Here is a 12026-nt window from a genome sequence, read left to right as displayed (position 1 = left end):
TATAACATTTTACATCCTCATCAAGCTTTGCACACTGCCTAGAACCCCTGGCAGTAGCTGGCATGCAATGGGAGCTCAGTAATGAAAGGATGAATGATCGAGTGGTTCTCCTCATCACAGCCCGAATGATGTAGCGAAAGTGTGTATCATTGCATCGCTACTCCGTCTTCCTCTCTTCCCACCTCCTTGATCAAGCCCTGTTCCGAAAATCCCACTACTGCTTCTTGGAAAGTAGATGGCTTCTTTCTGCCTGGCTTTGTGTCCCGGTTGGTTTAGGGATGGGCGTTCTGTCTCTCTGGGCCAGCAGAGCCAGCACGGCCCCTCCAGATGGGTACTTACTTTCCCAAGTAGAGCTCTGATAAGCTCTTCAGTACGCAAACTGAGGGAGGGACTGTGTCGAGGTGGTTGTCGTTCAGGCAAAGGACTTCCAAAGACTCACTTAGGAAAGCCGGAAATTCCAGCACACATGCTGCAAAGACATGGCAAAGCAGACTCTGCATTTAAAAATAATTCTGGACCGTCAGTGTGGTGACCAGGTGGGCGTATAAACTGATGCAACCTCCAGAGGGCATTTTGGCAAACCTGTCAGAACAAAATGCTCACCTCATCGACCTAGCAATTCTCATTCTACAGACAGCATTGCATGCATGTGTGGCAAAGACGTGAGAACGAGGACACTCAGTGGCAGAGATAGAGGACAATCTACAACAACCTATGTGTCCAGCCACAGGGGGTTGGTTCAATGAGTAATAGAATAATTGCAGCTATTACAAAGTACGGGGCAGGTCCACATATACGGGGGTATGAAGTGATACTCAAGAGCTACCCATCAATTGAAAAGGCAAGGTGCGCCAGGCTGGTGGCTCACACCTGTAATCCCAGCACTTTGGGAGGCTGAGGCAGGGGGATCATGAGGTCAGGAGTTCAAGACCAGGCTGGCCAAGATGGTAAAACCCCGTCTCTACTAAAGATACAAAAATTAGCCAGGCGTGATGGTGGGCACCTGTAATCCCAGCTACTCGGGAGGCTGAGGCAGGAGAATTGCTTGAACCTGGGAGGTGGAGGTTGCAGTGAGTCGAGATTGCGCCACTGCACTCCAGCCTGGGAGATGGAGCAAGACTCCATCTCAAAAAAAAAAAAAAAAAAAAGTTCAGAACCAGATATCTAGAAGGCTTATTAGTGTACCAGAAAATGTGTGCACACATGCATGCACACGCACACACACCGTGTATATGTTATATGCACACACACCACACCTGCACATGTGTATGCATAGAGGTTACAGTTGTTAGACAGGAACACAGTGGTTACCAGAGATGCACTGAATTCCATAGTTGTCTCTGGGGAAAGGAATTACTAGAGGACTGAATATTTATCCCATACCCTTTGCTACTGTTCAAAAACGGTGTTTTAAAATATATATGCATTGCTTTTTCCATGAAAAAAAAGCTAGTTAATGAAAATATACCACAGTTGGCTGTTTTTATGCTTCTTACGATGACATTCTTTGAAAAACCAGCCAACTGTTTGTATTTAAGTGGCTTTATTAATTAGGCTCACTATGAGGTTACCATGAAAATCATGTCAAATTTGCTGCTTCCACGGGCACCAGAGCATTTGAGTTGAGAAAGAGCTTGGAAACGCACACGGATGGGAATCAGAGGTTTGGATTTCAGCAGAAATCTCTGAAGTGCCTTTATCCTCCCTACTAAGGCCTGGAGAGGGGGCAGGACAGCACGCCTGGGAGCTCGGAGAATTCAAGATAAAACAACTGCCTCAAAGCCCTCTCACAGGGTTTCCTGCCAGACATGGAAACTAGAGAAGCCGGAGTTCTTTTGTTGGGCTGAAACCAGGCTCGGTTGCCCTTGATCATAGCTACCGCGCCTCGGCTCTGGCTTTCCTCCACACATGTAGTCACAATAACAATGGTAACGGGTAACCTGGCCTCCAAGAACATTCAGGGAGAGCTGATAATGGAATACCAAAAGCAACGCCTGGAAAATCTGCCCAGCTAGCTGCACTGTGAATGGGACTCACTGCAGGGGCTCCTGCGGAAATAAAGGTGCACCAGCCTTCTAAAGAAGGCTTTGTATGAGTCCTTGCTAGGTAAGGAAATGTTCAAAAAGCTTCCTTTTTTTCCCTTCAATGAAAAAAGATGATCAATATTAGCCTACCCTAATTCACATTTTCATGAAAGAACATCATAATGAGAGAGGCTTACTTTCTCCCCAGGGAACACATTCTAAACACCTAGCCTCTGTGCTTTCCAAACTTCTAAAGTTTCGCTACGGTGTTTATGAAGCCTCTTTAAGTAAGAGATGGCTGGAATAATGAGCTATGATTGCAAACAGAGGCAACACCTGTAACAGACCTCCTGGCCCAGTGTTGAGAACGATGGGCACTGAGCTGGGGAGAACACAGTTCGAGGTATTTAAGAAATGTAATTATTCATTCATAAGTTATTTATGACTCTGCTGGTCTGATTTTTACCGTAAAAGCGGCCATCCAAATTATTTTTGGATGAGGCCACTGCACAAATATGACTATTTGAATGTACATAAATCTACTTGGAATTTTACTATCCTTCTGCAAACAAGCTGTCTTTTGTAGATAATTCCTTACCCAAGGGTCCAAGGCCCTGGGAGAATAACCCTACTGAGGAAAAGGGTTTGCAAAGAGCCTCCTTCTTTTCACTCAGGTGTGGGCCTCAACTTTCCAGATGAAGTTTAAAGAATCAAGAGGCCTTTGTCATCTGCCAAAGCCAAGATTCACCTCTGCCAGAGAACCTCCCAGGGGCGCGGCCCCCTCACGTGGCTCCCCAGACATACTTCTGCGGGCTGCCAGCTGTCATTTTCTAGAACATTGGTACTGCACATGCTCCTATGCTTTTCCACGCGTGCCGTGACTTTCCCCGCTGGCGTCTCATTGAGTGCTGAGCCCACTTCCTTGCATACTCCTCCGTGGTCCCAGGAAGGATTCGGCATTTCTAAATTGGAGACACGTTTCTAATCCACACAGCAAGTGGCTTGCGTGACCGAGGTCTACACTAGCTCCTGTTCTCATACCCATCATTCCGTCTGGCATGAAGGAGAAGATGGTGTTTGTTTCCCCTTCCTTCCAAGTGAAATCCCTATGTCTGGACTCAATTTCTGAAGTCCTAAGGCCCTTCATTTATAAAAGGATCAGTTATGAAATTCATAATTGCATTTCCCTATTCGTGTGGTTAAGGACCTTTTGTTTCCTGGCCCTCTGGACTTCCTTTTCTGCAAATTGTTTATATCTCTTGCTCATCTTTTTTGCCTATTGTGTTGTCTTTTTTTTAAAAATCAATTTGTAAGCATTCTTTGTATATCAGGGACTTAAGCCAATTTGTGTTGCAACAATTTGTGTTTCAAATATTTCTTCTTAGTCTGTTTGCATTATGACTTGGTTTGTGATGCTTCCCACTGAACACAATTTTTGAATGTTTATGAAGCCAATGATTTCAGTCTTTTTAAAAAATTATTCCTGGATTTTCCAACTAGATTTTAAAGATCTCCCTCATAGCGAAATTATACCTGTATTCCTTAAATGTTATTGTTTTCTTTTTTTATACTTAAACCTGATTGTTGTAATCTAGTATCGTGTTTTGTCCCCCTTCCAGGCAGGAATACCAACACCATTTATTAAAGAACGCAAGCATCCTTTTACACTAAGTTGAAATTCTGCCTTTGTCATATATTATATAATAACAGCCTCCAACCTTTTTGGCACCAGGGACCGGTTTTGTGGAAGACAGTTTTTCCATGGACTGCAGCATTGGTGAGGGGGACGGTTTAGGGATGAAACTGTTCCACCTCAGATCATCAGGCATTCGATTCTCATAAGGAGGGCACAACCTAGATCCCTCACATACACAGTTCACAATAGGGTTCGCGCTCCTATGAGAATCCAGTGCTGCCGCTGATCTGACAGGAGGTGATGCTAATGCTTACTGGCCCACTGCTCACCTCCTGCTGTGTAGCCTGGTTCCTAACAGGCCACGGACCAATACCGGTTCGCTTCCTGGGGGGCGCTGGGGACTCCTGATACATTTCTATGTTTACTGAGATCTATTTTTGAACTCTTTTATCTGTTCCACTGATATTCCTTTTTCAGTCACATATAAATACACACGCTCTTATGGGACAGATCTCTATGTGTATCATACTGAACACACAAGCACACCAGTTCATCCAAGAGCACAGCAGTGGCAGACTCCCTAGTTCACCTCCTGCAAATGTGTCCTGGCCTCTGTGGCGTCACTCATCCCTACCTCATACTATGTGTACTTGCCAACAACCATCTATCAAACTGAAGAAGAAAGTTGTATTATGTTTAAAACGACTTGGATGTGGGTTCTGGTTTTCTGGGCCAGCATCCTGAGGGATATTTCTGTGAGCAGAGCTGGCTTTGGAAGTCGTAGTTTTGAGGTTAAGAAGCAGAGCTGGTTGTTTAATGAAAGGGACAGCTCCATACCTTCCCCTGTGTCTCACAGAAGATAATGGAACAAAAAGAGCTTGTTTACCTAGACGTACTCTGTGCTGAACTGGCCTTGTTGTGTGACCAGCACAAAAACTAGGAAAAGTTCTGTTTCTGTTGAGTTTTGGGGAAGACCACAAGCCGCTGTGCAACCTTGGCCTCACCTCAGCCTGTGGGGCCAAAGGTGGCCGTGATCCATGTGGGCTTTGTAAGATGCCATTGTGTGGCAGTAGAGACTTAACAGCACTGAGCTGCTGGTCCAGGGCTGAAGTCCCACAGTCCTGGGATGAAACCTGGCTCTGCTACTGAGAAGCAGCCACACAACCTGGGACAAATCAGTCAGTCCCTATGCCATGGATTGAACTGTGTCCCCCGACCCCCACCAAATTCATATGTCGAAGCTCTAATACCCGGTGTGACACTATTTGGAGATGGGATATTTGAGCTGTAATTAGGTTTAGATGAGGTCATGAGGGTGAGGCCCTTACGATGAGATTAACGTTCTTATAAGAAGAGGGGGGGGTATGGTCGCTCACACCTGTAATCCCAGCACTTTGGGAGGTCGAGGCAGGTGGATCACTTGAGGTCAGGAGTACAAGACCAGCCTGGCCAACATGGTGAAACCCTGGATATCTGAGAGGAGGGTGCCAGCGCTATCAAGGGCTAGCGAGGGCCTTCTTCCTGGCATCCTGTATTGTATTAAAATACAAAATTACTATTTGGAGATGGGATATTTGAGCTGTAATTAGGTTTGGATGAGGTCATGAGGGTGGGGCCCTTATGATGAGATTAACGTTCTTATAAGAAGAGGGGCCAGGCACGGTGGCTCATCTCCAAAAATACAAAAATTAGCCAGGCATGGTGGCACATGCCTGTAATCCCAGCTACTCGGGAGGCTGAAGCAGGAGAATAGCTTGAACCTGGGAGGCGGAGGTTGCAGGGAGCCGAGATCGTGCCACCGCACTCCAGCCTGGGCAACAGAGTGAGACTCGGTCTCCAAGAAAAAAAAAAAAGAAGAGGAAGAGAGACCAGAGTCCTCGCTCTCTCCACTATCTCAGGACATAGAGAGAAGGATGCCAGGGAGAAGGCCCTCGCGAGCCCCTGACAGTGCTGGCACCCTCCTCTCAGATATCCAGCTTCCAGAACTGTGAGAACATAAGTGTCTGCTGTCGAAGCACTCGGTCGATGGTATTTTGGTATGGCAGCTGAGCTCAGACACCCTGGGAGCCTCAGTCTCCCCACGAGCAAAATGGGGAAATGTGGCCCATACCTCACATTGTGAGGACGAGAGACTCACACATAAGTAACCTGCCTAGGGCACTGCCTGGTGTGCAGATCAGCTGCACGTTAGCTGCTGGCATCACTGGCCTCCATGCAGGAGAGTGGGGCTTGAGGATACTTGCGTGTCACACGAGGGACAGAGGGAATGGGCGCAGCTCGTGTGCAGGGTTTTCAATTGAACATGGACATCTGTGGCACTGCAACAGGGCATTGAAGGGGAAGGCCCAAGATAAGGGCGATCCCCACTTTGGTGGAGCAGGAACCAGGCTACCTCGGCTGTCTCATCTGGGAACACCGTCTCCCAACCCACACACACCTGCCTCAGTCCCGGAGCGCTGGCGACCTCTGGTGGTGAAAAAGGCAATACGCTTTGTTTTCAGTCCATCTTCATTTCTGGGGGGAGGAAAAAGAGACAACATTTGAGGACAGCACGACAAAAACATTACTTTTGGCTGTGATGTTATAATGCCAAGCCACCGAGATAGGGAGAGATTCATGTGCAACTCTTCAGGGCCTGGCAGGGGCGCACGCTGCAGTGGTGGCTGCCTTTTTCACTGCCCCCACCCCTCCCCGCAGAGGTCCTTTTTGGGGTGCAAGTTCCACCGTGATACTGCAGAAGTGGCCTTCTGCAAATGAACGGGGGCGGCTGGTCTCCAGAGGCTGGCTGAGCTCATCCCGGCTTTCCACCTGTTGGAAGGCTTTGGGGCTGGGTGCTTTTATTCAATTCCGCGTCCATGTCAGTTAGTGATCAGCAGAGACTTTTGAACAGAATTACAGTTTGGGCTGAAGTGAGAGACAAGATTCTCCAGCAGACTAAAAGTTAGAAATGAAAGGACACCATTATGGGCTGTTTCCCCCCAAATTCCTGTGTCGAAGCCCTAACCTCCAGTTCCTCAGAATGTGACTGTATTTGGAAACAGGGCTGTTAAGGAGGTAACTAAGTTAAAATGAGGTCATTAAGATGGACTCTAATCCAATCCGACTGGTGTCCTTATAAGAAGAGGGGATTAGGTCACAGACACGAACAGAGGCCTGACCGCACCAGGACACAGGGAGAAGACGGCATCTGCAACCTAAGGAGAGGGGCCTCAGGAGAAACCAATCAGGCCTGCCCATGCCTTCACCTCGGCCTTCAGCCCCCAGGGCTGTGAGTCAGTGATTTCTGTTGTGAAGCCCCCAGCCGGCGGCTCAGCAGCCCTCGCAGACTCGCATGCCACCATTCCGAGGACCTGTTCAACCGCGGCCCCATACACACTTTGGAACTGGCCAGGGAGGAGAGGCCCCTGCTTACTTGCCAAGCTGGTTTCTGGAGAGATCCAGGGTTTTGAGCTGCCTGCAGGTCCACTTCTCTTGAGGTGGAAGTACCGCCAGCTGGTTCCCCTGTAACCTCAAGAACATGAGGGCCTGAGAGAGAGAGAGGGAGGGAGAGAGAAGCTAAGATGGTATCAGATACAAGAAGGGAAGAGAGACTGAAGAGCCAGTTAGTTCCCAACCACACACAGTCAAACGATTCCAACCAATTTTCCTTCACGCAGATCTCAGCTGTGTGGGGCCCAGCAGCCTCTTCAAACTCACGAAATGATATCAAACGGAGCGACGGGGCCATCTATCTACAGGAGCTCCTCCCTCAAAGGCAGTGAGAGGCAATTATTCTAGAGTGAAAGGAGCCCAAGCAGCTGTCAGTGTTAAGGATTCTTAAGAGTACTGATTACCGGTGGGTCTCTCCGGGGAAAGTGCCACACTCTGATGGTTTGGAGGACAATGGGTCACGGCTGGTGGGGGTGGCATGGGGAGTGCAGCACAGTGCTGGTGTGTGCCGCCTCCCAGTGGGTGGCCTCCTGGGCCAGCCCAGGTCTGGAGACAGGGGTGGCAGTGCCACCAAGGGTAACTGCCCTAGCCGCGTGCCCTCTGCTAGCCGACACAGTCCCAAGCTGGGCCCCTCAGGATTATCAGCATGTCTGGGGTGCCCCTCGTGGGTAGCCCTACTGCAAACAGACCCTGCAGGGAACCCAGCCACGAACGGGGATGAGGGGCTACCTTGCACCTGTAACATGTTTTATTCTTTTTTTGTTATTATTTCTTCTTATTTATTTACTTTTTTAGAGATAGGGTCTCGCTCTGTTTCTTAGGCTGGAGTGCAGTGGTGTGATCATAGCTGCCACAGCCTCAAACTCCTGACCTCAAGCAATCCCCCCATTTTGGCTTTGCAAAGTGCTGGGAGTACAGCTCTGAGTCACTGTGCCCAGGTCGGAGCCATCATACCTGGCCCACGTTTTACTTTACAGGAGTATGTTAGACATGCTATCTCCCTGCTTGAGGACATCACCATAGCCACCAACCATCCCGCCCACAACCAGGGTGGCCCCACATTAAATTCTCTCCTCCTGGTGCTTCTGTCTCCTTCCTTGTTGAAGGGGCTCACGCCACCGCCCACCATCAGAACCACTGCAGCCAGCCCCCACCTGCTGAAATTCTATGGAGACCCTGCCATGTGCCAGGCCGCAGGGCCCCCCAAGCCCCTACATACCCACCCACCCCTTCCCAGTGTGGAGAAGGAGACCTCAAGCAGACACATTCCTCAGGCCCACAGTGAAGCTCTGGACAAGGCTCTGCCTCTCCTGATTTGCTGCTTCTGGGCTTTGGGGGAAGCCAAAAATCCAAGCCTGCTAGTTGTTGGTGTGAAATACCAGAAGACAGACTCAGAACAGGGGCCCAAGGGCTGTGGACAAGGCCTGAAGGCCGGGAGTACCCTGCGAGGAGTATGATATGGGACCCCCCGGGGGCACCCCCTCGTGGCTCCTTTCTTCTGAGAAGCGTGAGTCCTGTCCCCAGGTCCCTGGCTTTGCCCTGTGCTTGTCAGGAGCCTAGGACATGACAGCCCATCCTCTCTGAGGATACACATGCTGAAGGGGCCTTCGCTGCCTTGTGGTGGTTGCCGCACACAAGAGGCTGCACCAGGCCTTGGAGGAGTGCCCGTGGGGGTCCTGGCAGTGGCCTGGCAGGACCGGGGGCTGAAGCCTGTGCAGGGTGGCCTGGGCACTCTGCCTGGGGGTCCACCACAGGGTCCCGGGTGAGGCTGCCCTGATGCCTTTAGCAGGCACTGATGAGGCCCCTTCTGGGGTTGGCCCTGAGCTCCAAGCAATGAGTGTGATCCACGGCCTGTCTGCCTGAGGACCCGCCAACCACCTAAAACAACCTAAAGCGAGAAGGCACCCGTATTCTGGGATAGGCACACAGGGCTCCGTGGAAAGGCCCTTCCTGGAGCTCTCAGTGTCCACTCAGCCTCATATATGGGCAGGCCGTGGGCTTAAAGTCCCGAGGGACGGAACCCTAAGCCCACCAGCACCTAACACAGCTGCTTCTGCTGTCCACGTTCCGCCCTCATTGCTGTTCACGGCCGTGCATATTTTTGATAGCTGAACTTTTCTTCACGTTTTCCCCTTATATTTGTCTCAGAAGCTCAGGGAAAGCACATACATTTCACTGCCACATGGAGCAATTTTCTCTCAAAAGCCAAAAATGAGAAAGAAAGGGCTATTAGGCTTACATCAAGCTGGAAAAGTCCCAGGGGAACTTCTTTGAGTGCGTTTTCTGAGAAATCCACATCCTTCAGGTGATTTTTCCAAAAGACAGCCATTTTGTCTGGCAGACATTCCAGGGCATTTCTGGAAGCTTTACAACATTTCTAAGAGATTGACGAGAAAAAAAAATGTATATTAGTTAGCTCTTTAAATGCAGTGGTGCCTGTGAGACTGTTTCCAAATTTGACGTTAAAAATGGACCATTACAATAATGTCCTGTAATGAAGATGACTGAGTGTTGCTGGAAGGCTGCACACCCTCACTGTCCTTGTCCTCCCGCCCCTACTCCAAGGAAGGGACAGGAATGGGGTTTCCTGGGGGAGCTCATGGTCTTTTTTCTTCATTCCAGAACATCCGGCCCATTGTCCATGGAAATAATGGAACAATTCAGGACCACACTGGAGTGAGAAGCTGGCTTCCCCTATACAAATGGCCAAACTAGGAATGTTAATGCCAGTGATGAAGAGTTTCCTGGTTTAAAACCAACAGCCATAACACACACACACACACACATTCTTCACGCTATTCCATCTGTTTTAACAAGCAAAATTCCCCAGACGCAAAAACAGCATTTAATCAGCAGTGCTATGAGTGCAGATTGATTTTTTTTTTTTTTTTTTTTTGAGACAGAGTCTTGCTCTGTCACCAGACTGGAGTGCAATGGTGCAATCACGGCTCACTGCAACCTCCGCCTCCCCAGTAAAAGCAATTCCCCTGCCTCAGCCTCCTGCGTAGCTGGGACTACAGCCACGCGCCACCATGCCCAGCTAATTTTTTTAAATTTTATTTTAGTAGAGACGGGGTTTCACCATGTTGGCCAGGATGGTCTCAATCTCCTGACCTTGTGATCCACCCACCTTGGCCTCCCAAAGTGCTGGGATTACAGGCATGAGCCACCGCGCCCGGCCTGATTTCTTACTCTTATGTGATTGTTGTCCTAAAAGAACTGAACCCTCCTTTTTTCAGGCATGACTCGTCCTGTGCCAGGGTGCAAGCTGTCCCTGGGTAAAGTTCTGTGGGTGTTGCTGGGTGGCTCTTGAACCCAGAGCCAGGCAGGCTGGCTTTCAGGTGAGTCATCTGCCTGGGACACTTAGCCTCGCTGTATACTGAGTGACAATGCTACAATGTGGGAACCGGGTCCTTCTACCCAGCTTGGCTGCCGAAGGGATGAACTGATGTAATGCACCTGAGGACTCTCTGAGGCTAGCTGAGATGCAGAGTTGACTGTGGCTTTCCTGACTTTTCGTGTCATACTCACCAAAGGGCAGGCCCAGGGATCTGGAAACACCTTCAGGTTGTTTCTGGAGACATTCAGAGAATTGAGGGACTTGAAAGAGTGAAGGAACAGGGCAGGGAGTTCTGTCAATTTATTGTCAGATATATCAAGTTCCTGTAGCTTCCGTAAACCTATCCAGTTAGTGGCTAAAAAAAAAAAAAGACACAAAGTATGAATTGGTAAAAATATCCCTACCAAGAAGAAAATGACTAATTCACTCAGGTCATTGATGAGAAAACGTACCATTTTCTTCTTCGAACAATTTTTCTAAACAATTTTTTGAAGCTGTCAGTTTTTGAAGTTTTGAGAGGTGCAAGAATCCAGGAGGGAGGTGGGACAACTTGTTGCTGGAAATGTCAATTTCAAGTAGCCTGGGATGGAGAAGAAGGAAGGCAGGCATCAGAATAAAGAGGGAAAACACCAAATTTACATATTTTTCTATAAACCAAGAGGTGTATTTTTTTTTCTTTTTCTCCCCATGCAAAGTTAAAGAGTGTGCATTGAAAATGTAGTGCATATGATTTTTAATTCTTTTGAAGAACTCTTACTGTGTCCTGTGTAGATAAAGACAAATCTCTCATTGGTGGGCCCTGGCCCCACTGACCAACAGGGATTCTAATCCTTCGCATGCATGTAATAGCAAAATGAGTAGGTTCCCTGAAAGCTGCTGAGACCACAGAGCAGGGCTTTTAACCTTCTGGACCTGTCCATCTGGCCCAGGTGAAGGGCCTCGCTTGACGGCACTTGCTCTTTAAGTTCTGGTGTGCAGGCTTCTTTGCCATTCTCACGTGGGAGTCCCATGGGTTAATGCCTACCCCAAGCTCTTTCCAACACTCTTGACTCTTCACTTCGAGCCTTCGTTTTTCGTTTTAAAAATCAATTCAACCCCTTTATGGAATGAGGACTTGCAGTTGTGTGTCCTAAAGAAATCAGGCTAGGTGCGGTGGCTCATGCCTGTAATCTCAGCACTTTGGGAGGCCGAGGCAGGCGGATCATGAGGTCAGGAGGTCAAGACCATCCTGGCCAACATGGTGAAATCCCGTCTCTACTAAAAATACAAAAATTAGCTGGGTGTGGTGGCATGTGCCTGTAATCCCAGTTACTTGGGAGGCTGAGACAGGAGAATTGCTTGAACCAGGGAGTTGGAGGTTGCAGTGAGCCAAGATTACGCCACTGCACTCCAGCCGGGCAACAGAGTGAGACTCTGTCTCAAAAAAAATACAAATAAAAATAAAAAATAAATCAACTAAGGTCCTTCCTCTTTCCATGCAAGCTCAGGGGTAAGGCTCAGGTCTCCCCGCAAGGCCTCCAGAAGAAGCAAGCCTGGACTGCCCACACTGTCCACTTGCTGCCAGAGTCCTGCAGAGTTAACCCTTTCTCTGAGGCCC

At 48.9% G+C, this 12026-nt stretch overlaps 1 protein-coding gene across 6 annotated transcripts in view; it reads right to left on the bottom strand.

The window, feature by feature from the left end:
• The window catches only part of LRRK1 (leucine rich repeat kinase 1), a 155363-nt gene that overhangs the window by 48550 nt on the left and 94787 nt on the right, over positions 1–12026 (bottom strand). For all 6 annotated transcript variants that reach the window (XM_054449968.2, XM_054449969.2, XM_054449967.2 and 3 more), the window contains 6 exons: positions 10882–11009; positions 10621–10784; positions 9329–9466; positions 7073–7185; positions 6098–6174; positions 340–469 (listed from right to left, as the gene is read on the bottom strand). In XM_054449968.2, the coding sequence (XP_054305943.1) occupies positions 340–469; positions 6098–6174; positions 7073–7185; positions 9329–9466; positions 10621–10784; positions 10882–11009 (750 nt within the window). The remainder of the gene's footprint in view (positions 1–339; positions 470–6097; positions 6175–7072; positions 7186–9328; positions 9467–10620; positions 10785–10881; positions 11010–12026) is intronic.

This window comes from Pongo pygmaeus, chromosome 16 (assembly GCF_028885625.2).
Source record: "Pongo pygmaeus isolate AG05252 chromosome 16, NHGRI_mPonPyg2-v2.0_pri, whole genome shotgun sequence".
NCBI lineage: Eukaryota > Metazoa > Chordata > Mammalia > Primates > Hominidae > Pongo > Pongo pygmaeus.
The sequence above is the reverse complement of the archived record's forward strand: the minus strand, read 5'-3'. Positions and strand labels throughout refer to the sequence as shown.